Source organism: Trichechus manatus, unplaced genomic scaffold (assembly GCF_000243295.1).
Source record: "Trichechus manatus latirostris isolate Lorelei unplaced genomic scaffold, TriManLat1.0 scaffold00035, whole genome shotgun sequence".
NCBI lineage: Eukaryota > Metazoa > Chordata > Mammalia > Sirenia > Trichechidae > Trichechus > Trichechus manatus.
In genome coordinates, this window is record NW_004443971.1 from 2,059,692 (window position 1) to 2,080,991 (window position 21,300).

General features: G+C 37.9%; 1 protein-coding gene across 7 annotated transcripts in view; it reads right to left on the reverse strand.

The window, feature by feature from the left end:
- The window catches only part of RCOR3 (REST corepressor 3), a 61,252-nt gene that overhangs the window by 27,721 nt on the left and 12,231 nt on the right, over positions 1-21,300 (reverse strand). For all 7 annotated transcript variants that reach the window (XM_004375177.2, XM_023730274.1, XM_023730273.1 and 4 more), the window contains 4 exons: positions 19,843-20,004; positions 18,287-18,411; positions 17,455-17,533; positions 2,027-2,245 (listed from right to left, as the gene is read on the reverse strand). In XM_004375177.2, the coding sequence (XP_004375234.1) occupies positions 2,027-2,245; positions 17,455-17,533; positions 18,287-18,411; positions 19,843-20,004 (585 nt within the window). The remainder of the gene's footprint in view (positions 1-2,026; positions 2,246-17,454; positions 17,534-18,286; positions 18,412-19,842; positions 20,005-21,300) is intronic.

Here is a 21,300-nt window from a genome sequence, read left to right on the forward strand (position 1 = left end):
AAAAAAAAAAAAAAAAAAAATTGAGTACTTTAATAATATTACAGGCAAAGCTTTTTAGAAGTTCTCCAAAGAGAAGGGAGTACTGTGGTTAGGAAGATGGGAGTCCTCAGTAAGCATTAATGGTTTGACTAAAGACTAAGCATTCAATCAAAAGTATACTCAAGAGAGTCCAGTGTCACAAAAGTACAGGGAAAGGAATTCTGAGAAGGAAGAAACGGTTGACAGTGTCAAATATTACTGAGGAGTCAAGGGGGATAAGAACAAAGAAGAGTGCAGCAGACATGGCAACTTGTTCATAAACGATCTTAAACGCGCTTTTTCCGTGGTAGTACTGGGGTGGGTGTGGGTCAGAAACAAGATTTTGAAGGGTCAGAGAGTAAACGCTGGTAAGACAGCACTGGAAGCTAATGTGGTATATTTATCTAGGAAGTTTGCTAAAGAAAAGAAATACAGGAGCAGTCTGGGTGAGTAACCAGGGTCAAGGGACAGGACAGAGAAAGTAGAACGTCTTTGGGACAGAGAAAAACCCCCTCAGTCTCATACTATATTGTTGCAAGGTTCTTTACGTGAAGTCGTACAATATTAACTCTAAGTAGACTGTGGTAATGTAAGAATGTATATTGTACTCCTTAGAGCAGCTACTAAAAAAAAAATGCAAAGAGATACGGCTGAACATATAAATATGACTATGTTACACCTCTCTTTTAAAGACCTCTGTGGTTTCATAACTTGGGATGAATTTTAACTTTCTTAACATGGCCTTCTATAAGTCCTGCATGATTGGCCTTGTCCACCTCTGCTGTGACCTGCTAAAGGTTAAGCAGAAATGAATGAAGAGCTTTAAGATGAGTGACCCTGCTCAGACCAATATTTTAAAAAGGTAACACTGGCAACAATGTTAATATGGAGCTGAAGAGAAGTAGACAGCAAGGAAAATCAACAGTATAGTTAGTTACTGTCACACGAGGTGATAAAGGGACTAAACAAGGCTATTAGTGATGGGAGAAAAATAGGGGGAGTGAGTTAAAGGAAGTTTCAGAGTTAAAACTCACATAACTTGGTTACCACTTGAGTTTGTGTTGGGTGAGTGATAATGGCAAAAAGAAACCAAAGATGATTCTGATATTTCAACAGATAGGGAACTGAGACCAAAAGTCTCTGGAGGCAGATGAGATGTCTAGCAGGCAACTGGAAATACAGCTACGGAGAGCTCAGGAGAAAAGACGGAACTTGAGAAGTAGACTCAGAAAGTACTGGCATATCATGTGGGGTTGGTTGCTATAGGCCAAGAAAATACGAGTACCTAGTTGTAAGGAATAGGGAAAACACTAACAACAAGAAAAAAAAACCAACCGAAAAACAGGAAAAAAGTGCTTACTACATGCCAGGCATTTTTTAAGCACTTATCATATATTATCTCATTTAATTTGTCCCAAATACCATACTATTAGCCTCATTTTCCAGAAGAGGAAACTGAGGTTGAGAGAAGTTAAACAGTTCATGTAATGCAACATAGTAAGCCAATGGTGTAGCCAGGGTTAGAACTTAGGTTTACTGACTCTTGATTCTGACTCTTAACTACTACTAATTATGATGATGGTAAGAGTATTCTCTCATCATAATTAGTAGTAGTTAAGTACTATTAGTACGACTACTAACACTACGGATGATGATGATTAGCATTCATATTGTGCCAAACACTGTGTTAAACAATTTACATGTATCATCTCAAATGATTCCCAAAAGAAGAATGATTATCATCCCCAATTTCAAAAATAAGAAAAGGAAATTGAAGCTTTGAGAGGCTACATAATTGCCCAAGATCAGAGAGCTAATAATGCTGGGATTCAAACCTAAAACAGAAAGAGAGAGGCATCTTATCATTTGGAAAAAAGATAAATTTTAAAGAATAAACCTTATGTAAATGAGTGGCTGAGAAAATACACCAACAACTGAGGTCAATCTAGGTAAAAGCAGATAAGCATGAAGGACAGAGTCATAAAAACATATGATTTTTATAAAATACCTGACGTTTTAGAGAAATCAATTCCATGTCCAGTTGCCTCAGGATGGTGTTGGCTGCATTGGGACTACAGGAGACAGCTACCACATCTTCTTGGGTTAAATACATGCCCTTAGGTGGACGGCACTTAGAACGCTGAGAATGATGGCGATGCTGTAAACTCTGATACTCTCTCCTTCCTAGTCCAATCTTGCTAGTTTGGACAGGTTGTTCAGTATTACCCTAAGAGAATAAACACAGAATTAATAGGTCATTTGGTTTTTTTTACAAATGTATAAACTGAAAACAGTATTACTAGTAGAAGTATCTGTTGCACTAAGCATCCCTAAAAATACCTTTAACCAATTATATTATGTACGAGTCCAAACATGCAAACACACAGAGCACGTAATAACTGGGCCGGAGCGGGGGGCAGGGGGGTGTTGGGGGCAGAGGGACATTAAACAGCATAAAATATTCTTCATTAATCCACTCAATCAAATCATCGGTTTCTAGACTCAGAGGACTCTATGAATAAATGGAAACAAATAACTTCAATTGAAGCTAAACTATTCCTGTTTGCTTCAAGATGAGATAAATTTTCCCCCAGCAATAAAGGGGGGAAAAGGGTGTAATTTACTCATGCAAAGTTTTTAAAAAAAGTAAAAAAGAAGAAAGGGGTAAATTATGAAATACGACATATATAGATCAGATAGTTGGCAAAAAAGAGGTAACATTTCATTCTCATTTCAGAGCTGCTGAAAGAACTATAGCTATGCTCTAGAAGTCAAAAGGACACAGAATTCTCTTAACTCCGACAACATTTCTAACTCCGTTATCTATAAATAAAACAAAAAATGTGAATTTATACCTCAGAAGAGGTCACGAAAACTCTAATGATAAACATAAGATCTTAAGCAGCATTTCATTATTACTTGTAATATTTCTTTTTAAAAAAAAATCATTTTTATTTTAATGTACCATTATATGAGGGTTTTTTATAATTTTTATTGTGGTGAAACATATACAAAAACTTCAACCATTTTTCCTCATACAATTCAGTGACATTAACTACAGTCGCCATACTGTGCAACAATCACCACCGTCTGTTTCCAGATTTTTTATCACCCTTAACAAAGACTCTGTGCCCCTTAAGCAACTGTCTTAGTCATCTAGTGCTGCTATAACAGAAATACCACAAGTGGATGGCTTTAACAAACAGAAATTTATTTTCTCACAGTCTAGCAGGCTAGAATTCCAAATTCAGGGCGTCAGCTCCCGGGGAAGGCTTTCTCTGTCGGCTCTGGAGGAAGGTCCTTGCCATCAATCTTCCCCTGGTTTAGGAGCTTCTCTGCACAGGAACCCCGGGTCCAAAGGACGCGCCCTGCTTCCGGCACTGCCTTCTTGCTGGTATGAGGTCTCCCCCCTCTGCTTGCTTCCCTTTCCTTTTGTCTCTTGTAAGATAAAAGGTGGTGCAGGCCACACCCCAGGGAAACTCCCTTTACACTTGATCAGAGATGTCACCTTAGTAAGGGTGTTATACCATCCCACCCTAATCCTCTTTAACATAAAATTACACTCACAAAATGGAGGACAACAACACAATACTGGGAATGATGGCCTAACCAAGGTGACAAATACTTCTGGGGACACAATTCAATCCAGGATAGTGATGTCTTCATCCTCCCCTCCCACCTGCTCCTGATAACCACTAACAACCTTTGGTCTCTATGCTTTTGACTTTTCTGGATATTTCACATACTTGGGATTACACACTAATTGTTCTTTTACGTATGATTTATTTCACCCAACAAATGTTTTCATAGCATGTTATCAGAATTTCATTTGTCTTTATGGCTGAATTACTTCTAATACTCTGAAAGAGTGACATAAAAATCAATGTTTTTCTGTACTTCTGAGATGTTAGAAACTATGCTCATTAGGTTGAAGGCTATTTCACCAAATAGATTTAATAGTCCAATTCTTTGGAAAAGGAGTTCTGGGTAAAACTTGTAAAACAACTGTATATTGAAGCATGATCCACTTCACTGGTTAAAATCTAACTCAAAGGAAGATGGCAGGTTTGATGTTCCGAGAAACCCCTCTGAGTACAGCACTCCTAATATTGCTGGATCACGTATTTTAAAAAATCTTTTAAAATTCAATGCTGAGCTGGCAGGAAGTAAGGAAATTCCTCAGATGCCAGCAATAATGAGAAAGCAGGAATCCAGAGGGATAAGCACATATGCAGGAGCTGGTGTTTGCCTAATGCCAGGACTCAAGGGACATGGGCAGGGCGCAGGAGACAAAGCCAGAACTCTGGTAGGAGAACTCCATTATCGCATGAAGTAGAAAAAATAACCCTGCCCTGCTGAAGGAGAGGATGATTAAAGGGAGTCATGCCTATCTCACCCTTGGCTGGGTGGAAAGGAAAGAAACCCAAAACAGTCTCGCCTGAGAATCCCTAATCACAGGGTTACATTCAGGCAGAGTTGGGGCCTGAATTTATATGATTTGTCTGGCCTGAAAAACCTCCAAGTCAAAAATCTATTTAAAAGTGACAGGCTGGTAGTGCCTGTAGATCCTCTCTAGATGAATACACTTTAAACCCAGGTCTCAAAAATTTTCCACAAATAATGTTTCATGGAAAATGAGCTTACAACAAGAAATTGCTAAACACATAAAGAAACAAGCCCCAAAAGTGAGAAACAGCAGAATTATACCTATAAAGATCACAGATATTAGAATTACTATGTAAAGAAAATAAATGTGTTCTATGTGTATAAAGAAATAAAAGAATTGAAAATATAATGAAGGAAAAAGTGTCTATCAAAACTGATCAGGCAGAAATTCAAAAGAACCAAATACAACATCGAGAAATAAAAAATATTATAAGCAGATTAGGAACTCAATTGATGGGTTAATAAGCAGATTAGACAGAGGTCGAAAGAAAATTAGGAATTAGCACATATATATGAGAAAAATGCCTATAATTGAAAGAAAATACCCTCAATTGAAACCCTGTTACAAAAAAAACTCTTAGCAAACTAAGAACTGATGAGAACTGAGCTTGTGTAAAATTGGAATTATATGTTTCTTTAGATGGAAAGACAAAAAGATGAAAAAAATGAGTGGTTAAGAGACATGGATGATAGAATATGAAAGTTCCCAAAGGAAAAGAATAGAGAGAATGAGGGAGTAGCAATATTCAAAGCGTCAGCAATTGAGAATTTTAGAGAATTTAAGACCTAAGATTCAGGAAGTGAAGTGAATCCCAAGCGGGCAAATACTGAAAAAATACTAAACAAAAGAAAGATGCTACACTATATCATATCAGGCAAAATAGTCTTTCAGGCAGAAGCTATCACAAGAGATGAAAGGGTCACTACATATTGATAAAAGGTTCAATTCACCAGCAAGATATAATAATCCTACACTTGTAAGCACCTAATAACAAGAGCTTCAAAATACAAAAAAAATTATCACTTCTCAACAATTGACCAGGTAAGCAGATAAACACTAACAAAAACCAAACTAGCAAGTAGGTAAGCAGTAAGAATATAGATTTCAACCACAGCTTAAATTAACAAATGCAGATAAAACACAGTAATCAATACACTCACTCCTCACTTATCAACATGGTTAGGTTCCAAAGACCAGGTTGTTATGAAAAAGTCAGTGTTATGTGAAAATGGAGGCTGACTACACTGGATCACAAAACGGAGGATGACTACATCATTATATATCTGCCAAATTACATCAGTACATAACTGCCAAATCACTGAGAATCATGGTTTGACATAATTTTAACCATCACACCCAGAGTTACTCTAGTCTCACACCTCGGCGTTTGTTACTGCCAGACGTATGTCATTAATGTGCAAAATGGTTGGATAGCAGATTTTTTACTACTGTCATCAATGAGAAACGTCAGATACCGAGACAGTTGGTAAGTGAGGAGTAGGTGTAATTAGAATATACATTCTTCTCAAGCACACATGGAAAAGCATATAAATGTACAAAATTCCATATTCTAGGCTTGGAGGTTTTAAAACATGTCAACAAATTCCTCAACTCTTGCCATCAAAAAATGGGGTCAAAATCCCCTCCCCTTGATTCTGGACTTGCTTATAGCCACTAGAATGCAGCAGAAGTGATGCTGAGTAACTTCCAAGGTTAGGTCAGAAATGACTGCGGAGCTTCTACCAGGTAGAAGGGCTTTGGAGATGATTACTTTGGGAGAAACCAGCCACCATGGCTAAGAAGCCAGATTACTTGTGTAGCTGGCTCCAGTATACAGCCCAGTTGAGCTCTCCGTTGACAGCTAACATCAACCAGCAGCCATGTGAGGAAGCCATCTTGGTCTTCCGGGTCAATCAAGCCTTCAAGTGACTGCAGCCCCAGCCAATATCTGATTGTAACTGCATGAGAGACCCCATGCAAGACTGCACAGATGAGCCCTTTCCAAATTCCTGACTCACAAAATTGTGAGCAAAATAAAATGGTTGTATTAAGACACTAAATTTTAGGGCAACTCATTATATAGCAAGAGTAACTGGAACATAGATCACAAAATAAGTCTCAACAAATTTAAAAAAACTGTTATCATAAAACAAGGTTAGAACCAAAAACAAACAAAACATAAGCCAGAAATTAAACAAGCAAACAAAAGCGACTTCTGAATAATCTATGGGTCAAAGATGAAGTCCTAACAGAAGTTCAAAAACATAAAGAACAAATGTTAATAAAAATGCTATATATTATATTCTGCGGGATTCAGCTAAAGCAGTAGTTAGAAATTTAGAACCTTAAATACCGTATGACAGTAATTTGAAAAAATACGTGAAACTGACAAAAGTCCCAGAAAATTATAAACAATTGATTCAAGAAGAAATAAAAAATCTGACTGTTCTTTACACTCACTCAAGAAATTGAATAAACAATTAAAAACCTTTCCTCAAAGAAAGCTCTAGGCCTGGACAATCTTACAGCAAAGTTTTAGCAAACCTTAAAGTAACATATAATTTCAATTTTACACAAACTCAGAATAAAAAAACAAGAAATTCTATCCAGCTCATCATATGAGATTAGTATAACACTGACACCAAACCAAACAAGGAGAGTACAAGAAAGTAAAAATACAGCCCAATCTCATTTATGATCAAACATACAAAAATTCTAAACAACATACTAGCAAACTGTGTATAAAAAAGAAAAAGCATTTGATAATATTTAACAGCCCTCTGTGATAAAAAACTCTCAGCAAACAACAGAATTGGTGGCAATTTCTTTTATTTGATAAAATATACCTATAAAAAACCTTGAATAAACATTCTACTTGATAATAAAACATAAAAATCATTCCCTTTAAAATAAGGAATAACACAAAAATGTCTGCATCATAACTTCTATTCAACATTATACTGGCGATCCCAACCAGTTCAATGAGAAAAGAAAAAGTATAAGGATTGAAAACAAACAAAATGGCTATTTTTCTCAGATACTATAAATCTCCACATAGAAAATCTAAAATAATCTACAAATAAATTACACAAATGTTTCATTTCTCCCCAATTTACACAGATTCAATGTAAAATCCTAGTAGGACTTTTCTAGGAATCTGGTTAAGATTGATCAGCAAAGGACCATCAGGTAGTGGGATTTGCCCTAGCAGCTATCAAGACTTATTATAAGGCTATAGTAATTAAGACATTGTGAGACTGGAAATGGATATTTAACTGACAAAAGGAAGAGAACAGTGAGCCATGCATATACAGAAACCTCATATATGCTAAAGCTGATACTGCAGACCAGTCAAAAAAGATGCAGTCACTTCCATATCAAAATATAAAACAAAAAATGGATCTCTACCTCACAAGATGAATAAAACTCAATTAGCACTAGATCAAGGACTTATAAGTTAAAAAGCAAAACTTTAAAACTTTCAGAAGAAACTATATAATATTGAAATTTGAAAATTTACATGTATTTGATGAAATATCTGTTCATCAAAAACATGTAAAAAGAATAGAGATAAACTGTAACTGCCTAAAAATCACTGTAACACATATAACCAAGTAATCGTTGTTGTTAGGTGTCCCTGAGTTAGTTCCAAATCACAGCAACCCTATGTACAACAAGATGAAACACTGCCCGGTCATGCGCCATCCTCACAATCATTGGCTATGTTTGAACCCACTGCTACATCCACTGTGTCAACCCAGCTCCTTAAGGGTCTTCCTCTTTTTCGCTGACCCTCTACTTTACCGAGAATGATGTCCTTCTCCAGGAACTGGTCCCTCCTGATATGTCCAAAGAACCTGAGACAAAGAGTCCCCATTCTCACTTCCAAGGAGCACTCTGGCTGTACTTCTTCTAAGACAGACTTGTTCATTCTTCTGGCAGTCCTATATTCAATATTCTTCGCCAACATCATAATTCAAAGGTGTAAATTCTTCGGTCTTCCTCATTCATTGTCCAGCTTTCGCATGCATATGAGGTGACTGAGAATATCATGGCTTGGGTCACGAGCACCTTAGTCCTCAAAGTGACATCTTTGCTTTTCATTGCTTTAAAGAGGTCTTTTGCAGATTTTCCCAATGCAATATGTCATTTGATTTCCTGACAGCTGATTCCATAGACTTGCATGTAGATCCAAGTAAAATGAAATCCTTGACAACTTCAATCATTTCTCCATTTATCATGATGTTGCTTATTGGTTCAGTTGTGAGGATTTTTGTTTATGTTGAGGTGTCATCCATACTGAAGGCTGTAGCCTTTGATCATCAATAAGTGCTTCAGGTCCTCTTTGCTTTCAGCAAGGAAAGTTGTCATCTGCATATCGCAGGTCGTTTCTGAGTCTTCTTCCAATCCTGATTTCGCTTTCTTCTTCATATAGTCCAGCTTCTTGGATTATTTGCTCAGCATACATATTAACTAAGTATGGTGACAGGATACAACCCTGATGCACACCGTCCTTGATTTTAAACCACACAGTATCCCCTTTTTCTGTTTGAACAACCGCCTCTTGGTCTATGCACAGGTTCTGCATGAGCACAATTAAGTGTTCTGGAATTCCCATTCTTCGCACTGTTATCCATAATTTATGATCCATGCAGTTGAATGCCTTTGCATAGTCAATAAAATACAGGTAACTATATCTTTCTGGTATTCTCTACTTTCAGCCAGATCCATTTGACACAGCAGCAATAATATCTCTTATTCCGTGTTGTTATGGATTGAATTGTGTTCCCCCAAAAATGTTTGTCAACTTGTCTAGGCCATGATTCCCAGTATTGTGTGACTGTCCACCGTTTTGTCATCTGATATGATTTTCCTGTGTGTTGTAAACCCTACCTCTATGATGTTTATGAAGCAGGATTAAAGGCAGTTATGTTAACGAGCAGGACTCAATCTACAAGATTAGGTTGTACCATTGAGTCCATCTCTTTTGAGATACAAAAGAGAAAAGTGAGCAGAGAGACAGGGGACCTCATACCACCAAAAACGAAGAACCAGAAGGGGAGCGCATCCTTTGTACCTGGGGTCCCTGTGCTAAGAAACTCCTAGACCAGGGGAATATTGACGACAAGGACCTTTCTCCAAACACAACAGAGAGAGAGACTTCTCCTGGAGCTGGCATCCTGAAATCGGAGTTTAACCTCCTAGGCTGTGAGAGAATAAATTTCTCCTCATTAAAGTCACCCATTTGTGGTATTTCTGTTATACTAGCACTAGATAAATGAGACACGCTCCCTCTTCTGAATCTGACTTGAGTTTCTGGCAGGTCCCTGTCGATATACTGCTGCAACTGTTTTTGAATTATCATCAGCAAAATTTTACTTGCAGATGATTACTGATATTGTTCGATAATGTCCACATTCTGTTGGATGATCTTTCTTTGGAACGCACATAAATACGGATCTCTTCCAGTCTGTTGGCTAGGTAGCTGTCTTCCAAATTTCATGGCATACGTAAGTGAGCACCTCCAGCGCTGCTTCTGTTTGTTGAAACATCTCAGTTAATATTCCATTAATTCCAGGGGCCTTGTTCTTGGTCAATGCTCTCAGTGAAGGTTGGACTTCTTCAATTCCATTGGTTATAGATCATATGCTGCCTCCTGAAATGTTTGAACATCGACCAATTCTTTTTGGTACAATGGCTCTGTATATTCCTTCCATCTACTTTCTATGTTTCCTGTGTTGTTCAATATTTTGCCCACAGAATACTTTAATGTTGCAACTTGAGACTTGAATTTTTCTTCAGTTCTTTCAGTTTGACAGATGCTGAGCATGTTCTTCCCTATGGTTTTCTAACTCCAAATCTTTGCACATTTTGTTGTCTTCTTCAGCCGCCCTTTGAAATCTTCTGTTCAGCTCTTTTACTTCATCATTTCTTCCTTTTGATTTAGCTACTCTATGTTCAAGAGCAAGTTTCAAAGTCTCTTTTTACATCCATTTTGGTATTTTCCTTCTTTCCTGTCTTTTTAACGACCTTTTGTTTTCTTCATGTATGATGTCCTTGACGTCATTCCACAACTCATCTGGTCTTCAGTCATTAGTGTTTAATGAGTCAAGTCTATTCTTGAGATGGTCTCTAAATTCAGGTGGGATATACTCAAAGTCTTAATTTGGCTCTCGCAGACTTGTTTTAATTTTCTTCAGTTTCAACTTGAACTTGCATATAAGCAATTGATGGGCTGTTCTGCAGTTGGACCCCTGGCCTTGTTCTGACTGATGATATCGAGCTTTTCCATCATCCCTTTCCACAGATGTAGTCAATCTGATTCTTGTGTTTTCCATCTGGTGAAGTCTACATGTATAGTCGCCATTTATTTATTTTTTATTGTACTTTAGATGAAGATTTACAGAGTAGTTTCTCAGTAAACAGTTAGTACACATATTGTTTTACGACATTGGTTAACAAACCCATGACATGTCAACACTCTGTCTTCTCAATCTTGGGTTCTCTATTACCAGCTTTCCTGTCCCCTCTTGCCTTCTAGTCCTTGTCCCTGGGCTGTTGTGCCCCATTAGTTTCGTTTTGTTTTGTGGGGCTGTCTAATCTTTGGTTGAAGGGCGAACCTCAGGAGCGACTTCATTCATGAGCTTAAAGGAGTGTCAAGGGGCCGTACTCTTGGGGTTTCTCCAGTCTCTGGCAGGCCAGTAAGGCTAGTGTTTTTCTGTGAGTCAAAATTATGTTCTACATTTTTCTCCAGCTTTGTCCGGGACCCTCTGTTGTGATCCCCGTCAGAGCAGTCAGTGGTGGTAACCGGGCACCATCTAGTTGTACTGAACTCAGTCTGGTGGAGGCCATGGTGGTTGTGGTCCATTAGTCCTTTGGACTAATCTTTCCCTTGTATCATGTTTTCTTCGTTCTCCCTTGCTCTCGAAGGCGTGAGACCAGTGGAATATCTTAGATGGCTGCTCACAGGCATTTAAGACCCCAGATGCTACTCACCAAGACAGAACGTAGAATATTTTCTTTATTAACTATGTTGTGCCAATTGAGCTAGATGTTCCCTGAGACCATGGTCCCCACAGCCCTCCATCCAGCAATTCAGTCCCTCAGGGAGTTTGGATGTGTCTATGGAACTTTAATGACCATGCCTTGTATAAGTTGTGCTGGCTTCCCCAGTATTGTGTACTGTCTTACGCTCCACCAAAATTACCACTTAATCTATTGTCTATTTAGTGTCCCCGCACAACCCCTCGTAACCATCAAAGATGGTTTCTTTCTGTGTGTAAACCTTTCCGTAAGTTTTTACAGTAGTGGTCTCATACAATATTTGTCCTTTTTTTGATTGTATAGTCGCCATTTATATTGTTGAAAAACACTTTGCGATAAAGTAAGTCGTTGGTCTTGCAAAATTCTATTATGTGGTCTCCCACATTTCTATCACCAAGGCCATATCTTCCAACTACCAATCCTTCTTTGTTTATAATTTTCGTATTCCAATCACCAATAATTATCAATGTAATGTGTTCCATTCCATTTTTGACGACTTTCAATTTTTCTGGATTTCCTACTTAGTACTTTTGATGTTCCGATTATTAATGTATATTTTCAGCTGTTTATTCTCATTTTGAGATAGGCCACATCAGCAAATGAAGGTCTGGAAAACTTGATTCTACCTGTGTCATTAAGGTCAACTCTATTTGGGAGGGCAGCTCTTCTCCAGTTGTATTCTGAGTGCCTTCCATCCTGAGGGGCTCATTTTCCGGCATCATATCAGACAACGGTCCACTGCTACTCATAAGGTTTTCACTGGGCTATTTTTTTAGAAGGTGCTTCTTCCTAATCTTAGTCTGGATGCTCTGATGAAAGCTGTCCACCTTGGGTAACCCTGCTGGTATTTGAAATACCGGTGGCATAGCCTCTAGCATCACAGCAACATGCAAGCCACCACAGTACTACAAAATGACAGACGAGTGGTGTACCAAAGAATTAGTATCCAGCACATATGAGGAGGAGCCCTGGTGGTAAAGTGGTTAAGAGCTCGGCTGCTAACCAAAAGGCCTGCAGTTCGAATCCACTAGCCACTCCTTGGAAACCCCATGGGACAGTTCTACTCTGTCCAACAGAGTCACTATGAGTTGGAATCGACTCGATGGCACGGGTTTTTGGTTTTGGTATACATAAAGAATATAATAAGAAAATAAATTTTTATATGCTGTTTTTAAGAAAAGACAACTCAATAGAAAAAATGTAAGAAACACAAATATTTCAAAAAAAGACATGCTAGCCAATAAACAGAATAATGGTCAGCCTTATTATTAATCTGATGAATAATATTAAGACTATAATAGGATACCATTTCCTATTACCAGATTTGTAACATTTTTTAAGCAGTTTTGTATTTTGTTTCATGTAATATTACATCATTAACATTTTTTAAATATCACTGAATATTTTGATAATGTGGTCTTAATTCCTCTTTTATAATCCACTTTGAGGATTTCCTATAATTAACTTTTCTCTGTATTTTAACATTTAGGTGGCATCCACTACGGAAAATATGCATTTTTTGGACATAAATCTTTGTGTTTACATCTGGTTACTCTTTTTTTCAATTGTGCTTTAGGTGAAAGTTTACAGAGCAAATTAGTTTCTCATTGAACAATACATACACAAGTTGTTTTGTGACACTGATTGCTAACCCTGTGATGTGCCAACACTCTCCCCTTCTCCATTCCAGGTTCCCCGTGTTGATTTGGCCAGTTTTCCTGTCCCTTCCTGCCTTCCCGTCTTTGCTTTTGGGCTGGTATGCCCGTTTAGTCTCATGTACATGACTGAACTACGAAGCACGTTGCTCATGTGTTACTGTTTGCGCTGTAGACATGTCTAATCTTTGGCTGATTTTAAAAATCTGATCATATTAAGTCTCAGGAAGCAAGTGGACAATGAACACTGTCATAGCCCTGTGGAAGTACATCAACTACGGAAAACAATTTCCCATTACCTAGTAAAGCTGAACATATCCTAAAAACAAGGTAATTCAACTCCAAACAATCCTACGGTATTGGTATCGTTATTTAATAAGTCACTGCTGGCATTTAATTGGGACAATCTGCGCTATGCACTTCAGGGTAGCTGGCATCCCTTTACCCTGCTCACTACATGCCAGTGGTGCCCCATAATCATTTTAACAACAAAAAAAGTCTCCATAATTTCTAAATGCCTCTTCTGGGGACAGTGCTACACCCAGTTGAGAACCACTGACCTAAAAAAAGAAACTCTTAAACATATATATCCAAGTCATGTTCATATCAGCATTGTTCATAAAAATAAAAAACTAGAAACGATGTCCGTTGATAGAAAGATGGATAAACTATGGTATATATACACAATTGAACGCTATAATATAGTAATGAAAATGAACTGCAAAAATGTTGAGCAAAAAACAAGCAGCTATGAACATATACAATATGATTCCATTTAAATAAAGTTTAAAATGGATAAAACCAAATAATATATTACTCAGAGATACATACTTATGTGATAAATGTAAAAAAAATAAAAAAGCAAGAATAATTGATAAATTTTAGGATAGTGGTTCCTCTGAAGTGAAGGAAGGGGGATGCAATTGAGGACACACAGGACTTCTGTTTCTTAAGCACAGTGATGGATATACTGGTGTTTATTATTCTTCTATAAACTATACATACACATTATATATACCCTATAAAAAAATTTTTAAAAATTGCTATGGAATGTGTCAACAATGTGAAGCAGCAGCTATAAAGATTTATACTAAATTTGGGAGCAAAGGAGAATGAAGAAAAGGTAACAAGAGAAAGATTAGTCCAAAGGACTAATGGACCACAACTACCACAGCCTCCACCAGACTGAGTCCAGGAAAACTAGATGGTGCCCGGCTACCACCACTGACTGCTCTGACAGGGATCACAACAAAGGGTCCCGGACAGAGCTGGAGAAAAATGTAGAACATAATTTAGACTCACAAAGAAAAGATCAGACTTACTGGCCTGCCAGAGACTGGAGAAACCCCAAGAGTATGGCCCCTTGATACCCTTGTAGCTCAGGGATGAAGTCACTCCTGAAGTTCACCCTTCAGCCAAAGATTAGACAGGCCCATAAAACAAAATGAGACTGATGGGGCACAACAGCCCAGGGACAAGGACTAGAAGGCAGGAAGGGACAGGAAAGCTGGTAATAGGGAATACAAGGTCGAGAAGGGAGAGTGTTGACATGTCATGGGGTTGTTAACCAATGTCATAAAACACTATGTGTACTGTTTAATGAGAAACTTATTTGTTCTATAAACCTTCATCTAGAGTACAATAAAAAAAAAAAAGGAAAAAAAAAAAAGATTTATACTAAAGATAATAAGGTAGTATCTTTCCCTCCCTGCTGTCCCTATCATTTGTGAAAGCGTAGAGAAAGGAATGCAGCTGCTGACATACAGTGCCAGTCCTGGACCACAAGCCTGCAGTATTGTTTTCACACTTTTTAATGTATACTCCTCTCATGATACTTGCTCACACGATCAGATCACAGGCAAACAAAAGAGTACGTATCATCTTTCGTAGTTGGGCAAAACAGAATCCCACATACAGACATTTTCTAGATAACCGAAGCCCAATCTCCAATTTCTCCTATTTGTTCAGTAATTAGAGTTTATAGCATGTATTTTCATTCATCATAATAAGTTTTACTGAATGCTTACTATGTACCAGGCACTGAGACTAAGAAGATAGTTAAGACACAATTCTTGCTCTAAAGGGCTTACCACCCAGAAATGGGCAGGTGGGGAAGGGGGCTCTGAGTAAATAAGTACCACTCTTAATACAATCAGAACTGTCTAATAGATTTAAAGAAAAACAGGGAGGTGGTCAATTCAACATAAGGCACAGGAAGATTTCATAGAGCTAGATATTATACTTGTGGGGAGTTTTCTAGGCAGATTTGGGAAGGGAATTCCAGGAAAAGGAGCAACATAACCATAGGACAAAAGTCAGGGAACTAAAAGGCATATCCAAAACACTACTGCTAATCTGAAATGTGTTGGGTGGAGTGGGAAATGACTAGGTAGAGAGTTTGTATTTCATCCTACAGACAAAGCCCTGAAAGAGTTTCAAGGTGCAGACGTGGTTTTAAAATGATTACTTTGGCAAAAGGATAGAAAATGGGCTTGAAGAGATGGTGTGCAGAGTCTGGAGACATGGAAATAAGTTAGGATAGAAAACTGTTGCAGTAATTCAGAGAAAAGAGGAGAATCTAAAAAACAAAGTAGTAACACAGAAGAAAAAAGAGAAAAGGAAAAATTCCAGTTACTTGAGAGAATGAAAACGAACAGAGAAAAGTCACCAACATTGAGACACAACGCTTAACCAGGTAGACAGGAATCAGAAGAAGGTATCACCAAAGCCAAGAGATTTTCAGGCAGCAGGGAGGGGTCGACGGCTCGAAATGATAAGGAAGGACCAGCAGGTACAGGGCGTGAGCACTGGACATGGCAGTCAGTCATCACCGGTGACCTCTGCAGGCGGTTCCAGGGGAGGGGGGGACAGAAGCAGCCTGACTGAAGCAAATTCAAGAGTGAATTAAGGAGCATAGTTCTTTCAGGAAGACTGGCCAAGAGACAATTAAGTTTTTAAACGGAAGACTAGAATATACTTTAAGCTGCAATGAAAAGGTTGAAAATATGGGAAAGAGATGGCATACGTGATGGAGAAAGACTCAGAGATATGAAGGGATGGATAAGATCAAAGAAGCAGTGAACACTGCTCAGAACAAGAGAAAGGTCCCTTCTTCTGTGAGGCTGCAGAAGAGAAAGGCATTCAGGCACAGATTGTTCACTCAACAAACATTTAGTGAATATCTATCATATGCCAGGTACTGTGCAAAGTGCTAGGGGGTACAAGATGACTAACTCAGTGCTGGCTTCAAAGAGTTCACAGCTTAGTGGGGGAAATCCAACAATTATAATGTTCTAAGTACAAATGCAAGAAGATGAAACAGGTAGTATGGTAGAACAGAGGTTAGGGAAAGGGCTGGAATTTAAGAGTTCCTGCCTGATATTTTCTGTGAAGTAAAAGGTGAAGTTTCCTGCCAAGTTTTATGCAAGTTACGAGGTGTGGTAGGGGATGTGCAGAATATCAATTTTTCACTGCTGTCAGTACACCTTAGTAGCAAGTATGCTAAGCAAAAACAAACCCACTGCTGTTGAGTTGATTCCGACTCATAGCAATCCTATAGGATAGAGCAGAACTGCCCCACAGCGTTTCCAAGGCTGTAAATCTTTACGGAAGCAGACTGCCACATCTTTCTCCCATGGAGTGACTGGTGGGTTTGAACCACTGACCGTTCGGTTAGCAGCTGAGTGCGTAACCACTGTGTCACCAGGGCTCCTGCAGGTATGCTGCTGATGTCTAATTTGTTACAACATGAAACAAACAAAACGTTTTCAGGGAAAAGTGGGTGACAAAACCAGAAGCTTAATTTTACACCCTCATCTGAGAGTGGCTGTACATCTTTTCTATGGATTAAAGGTCATGGATCGTGGCAGGGATGTTATACTTCTGAGTGGATGAGATAACCAAAAGGTACTCAGACCACTTGCTAACTGGGGTTCTAGATAGTGCTGTAGTTCCAAAAACCTCTAGTTAGCACTGAAACATACTACCTCCCAAACCATTACAAACAAACGGCTAACTCGCGCAGCTGCCGAAAGCTTGGAGGCTGGAGTTCACCCACGGTAGCCACGGGAAAAAGGACTGGTGATCTACTTCTGAAAAATCAGCCACTGAAAACCCTATGCAACACAGTTCTACTCTGACAACACATGGGTTCACCATGAGTCAGAATCAACTGGGTGGCAACTAGCTTTGTTTAAACCATTATATAAATTTTTTTTTTCTCAATATGAAGTACTTTCCCTGTGGATCTGCAGAACAATTACAAGCACTCTAATTAGTATTCATCATTACCTCTTTTTTGGCTTCTTTTTTAGGATCATAATCACTATCATTCCCATCCATTGGGTGTGTTTCCTCCACATCATCATCACTGAGAAGAAATAAAGATTAGTAAACTTAAATTCCTTCCTTGTAATTCTATTCTAGTGCTCTTATCAAACTTTAAAATACCCTATTAATAATTTTTACTAACGTTTTGCAATGGAACAACAGTTGTCCTTGGGAAGACGAACTCGTAACTTAGATTTCTGTAGTGTTTAGAAACATTTAACTCTTTGGGCATATAGAATCATTTAGCAAACATCTCTAGCTAAAAAAAAAAAAGAGAGAGACAGACTCAGCTGGAAATGGATTTGGAAAAAAATTATCATTTGGCAAAGAGACCATGAACATTTCTGTTCTCTGACTGGAGAAAGAGAGAGACAAAAACCAGTAAACAAAATGATTTTATACTACTACAAAGGTCCAGCTACAATAATGTGTACCTTCAGTTACTCAGGTAATTGTGGAAACAGCATCTTCCAAAGAATACATGCTTTTATATCTTCCAAATATATGTATTGACTATAGCAATACTAAAAGGAAACATTTGTGATTACTGCTAAACACAGCTCAAATATAACTCAGTTGGGATGTTAACTGGTTATGATTAACAGTTAAAGGGTTCAAGAGAGTTCTTACTCTAAAGATTTCTGACCACTCGGCTCTTCCTGTCAGAGCAGAAACAGAAGGTAAGGATAGGAAGTATTTACAACATGTTGTAATAATTTTTCTGCCTTAGGAGATGTAAGCAATCCAGTGCAATGGCCCTAACAATGTAATTGTATAAAGGCATCCAACCTACCTGTCACCTTGATTATGTCTATTAGCTAGTTTACGAGCCTGGCGATCCATCAAACTTGTCCTAGACCGAGTTTTTTTCCATGAATAGTAATATTTTACAAGGCTTGCGATTGTCTTATCTGGAAGCTTAAAACAGTAACAATAACAGAATGTTAAATCAGCAAGTTTACTTCATAAAACAGATTAACAGAATGAACAAAATTTTCATACATGCAAATACATGCATAAATGAAAAATTTTCATAAGTACTTTTATGAATTATAGAGCTAAATGGTGCTGTTATAGTCATAGTACCCTGCCACATCTATGTAACTGACATTTCTGAATGAATATTCCTATTTGTCCTGAGATGCAAAGGGACCACAACTTAATGGTGGGAATGGCCCCAGAAGTCGCCAGCACAGCCATGTTAGTATCCAGTATCTGTTTTCTTTAAAAAAATGACTCAATTGTTTTTTCCCCTCTGTAAATTGGGATTTTTTTTTATTGAGATATAATTCACATACCATAAACTTTATCATTTTAAAGTGCACGATTCAGTGGTTTTTAGTACATTCACTATGTTGTGTAACTGTGGACACTAATTCCAGAACATTTTAATCACCCCAAAAAGAAATCCTGTCCCATTAGTAGTCTCTCCCATTCCTCCCGTCCCCAACCCCTGGCAACCACTTTCTATCTCTATGGATTTGCCTGTTCTGGGTATTTCATGTAAATGGGATCATGTGATATGTTGCCTTATGTGTCTGGCCTCTTTTACTTAGCAAAATCTTTTCAAGAAGAGCCACTCAATTCTATAATAGGAAGTTAAAAAAATTTTTTTTTTTTTTTAAATCCAGGTTTTAAAATGGTAAACAGTGCAAACAGCCTTTATCCACCAAATAAAGCCTTTGGGTATTAAAATGACTATTGACAATGCACTCATCTGTTGTGCTGGCAAACAAGGATGCACACTCCTTGCTAAAATGCCCTCTTCGCTTATAGAAGACACTTAGATATATCTGCAAACACTGTCTAATGTCCATCCACTCAGGTGAAAATAGTTTATTGCACCAACTTCTCCGGTTTATATTATTTTGACACAATACTAAAGATTTAAGCACCAGAAACATACAGCAGTTTTTCTCCTTTAATGATAATCAAAAAAGCAACAGCACATAGACCATATTGAAATAATACGTACTTCTTAAAAATGGGCTTTTGTAGCCAAAAGAATGTAAGTCAGAAAACAAAGTTCTAATGATAAAAAATAAACATTTAAAAATCGAATTGAAATTACAATTTTTTTTCCTGGAACTGCAAACATATTTAATAGCTATTACATATATATTTAAGTCAAAATACACACTGATTAGTTATTGTGAAATAGCACATAACTGTCATGCATTAGAGTGGCTGTAGGAAACAGGATGGTATGCAAATATACCTATTTCAAAATATTTTTAAAAACTAAAATTAAATTGGAAAACTGTTTTGTATTTGGTAATTAAGAAGGATTTAATAAAAGCATATGATGTCATTCAGGAACGAATCACACTAAGACAAAAATTACCATACCATTTGCTGAATCCTGTGAAAGCTCTTCCCATGAAAACTAAAGGCTTGTTCAAATAGGACTTTATCTTCCACTGTCCACTCATCCGGAAAGGGAGTGAAATTAGGGAGATCAGCAAGGGACTTCTCAATGTTATGTTTATGCCAGAACAACATGCCAAGTGCCTTTGAAGAGAAATCATTCCCCTTTGGTTTTAATGGACTTATATTCCATCACACTTAAGAAAATTCAACACAAATTAGATTAAAATCTTAAGCCTGCAAGTTCAACAGAAAATACACTCACAGTTTGGAGCTTTTAATCAAGGGTGTCCAGGCAGTAAAGCTCATTTAGTTATTTACTTTAAATCAAGGCCTCGGAACAGTGAATGTTCTTATATACCATATTAGCTACAGATTCTAGGGAAAACAGGGAGCTCAGGAGAATGACTGTAATTACTAAAGCAGGTTTGTAGGTTCATATCAAGACTTTCACCCACATTCATCCATTTGTCAAAGCATAAAGAAAATATCCAGTAAATCAATATTTGAGTAAAGCCTGAAACTATTAATTAAAGCACAGAACTAAAAGTGCTCAGTAAAGAAGGAATTCAGTATTGAAATATTTAAATTTTAACTTTTCAGAACTATATCATGGGTTAAACACTAGAAGTTAAGAGTATCTCAACTGCAACTTTAACAACTTAATATTTTAACATATATACTTTTTTAAGTTCTTTATTATCATAAAGTATACGTGGAATTATTACAAGTCAGATCAATAACTTCAATGACTTGATCGTCATTAGAAAGCCTGAAATGGCCAACTTCCAAAAATTCCGTAACTTTCCTCTCTACTATAAATAAATGAAAAAACTCGCTGTGTCGAGTCAATTCCGTCTCATAGCGACCCTACAGGATAGAGCAGAACTGCCTCACAGGGTTTCCAAGGAGCAGATGGTGGATTCGAACTGTCGACCTTTAGATTAGTGTCATGGATTGACTTATGCCCCCCAAAAAATGTGTGTGTCAGTTTGGCTGGGCCATGATTCCTGGTATTCTGTGATTTTCCTGTATGTTGTAAATCCTGCCTCTATGATGTCAATGAGGGAGGATGGGTGGCAGTTGTGTTAGTAAGGCAAGAGTCAATCTGCAAGACTGGATTGTGTCCTGAGGCCATCTCCTGAGATATAAAAGACTGAAGAGAGAAGAGAGCCAGGGGGACCTCATACCACCAAGAAAGCAGTGCCAGGAGCAGAGTGTGTCCTTTGCACCCAGGGTCCCTGCACGGAGAAGCTCCTAGTCCGGGGGAACTTTGATGAGAAGGCTGACAGAGAGAGAAAGCCTTCCCCTGGAGCTGACACCCCGAATTTGGACTCTTAGCCTACTTTACTGTAAGGAAATAAACTTCCCTTTGTTAAAACCATCCACGCGTGTTATTTCTGTTACAGCAGCACTAGATAACTAAGACAGTTAGCAACC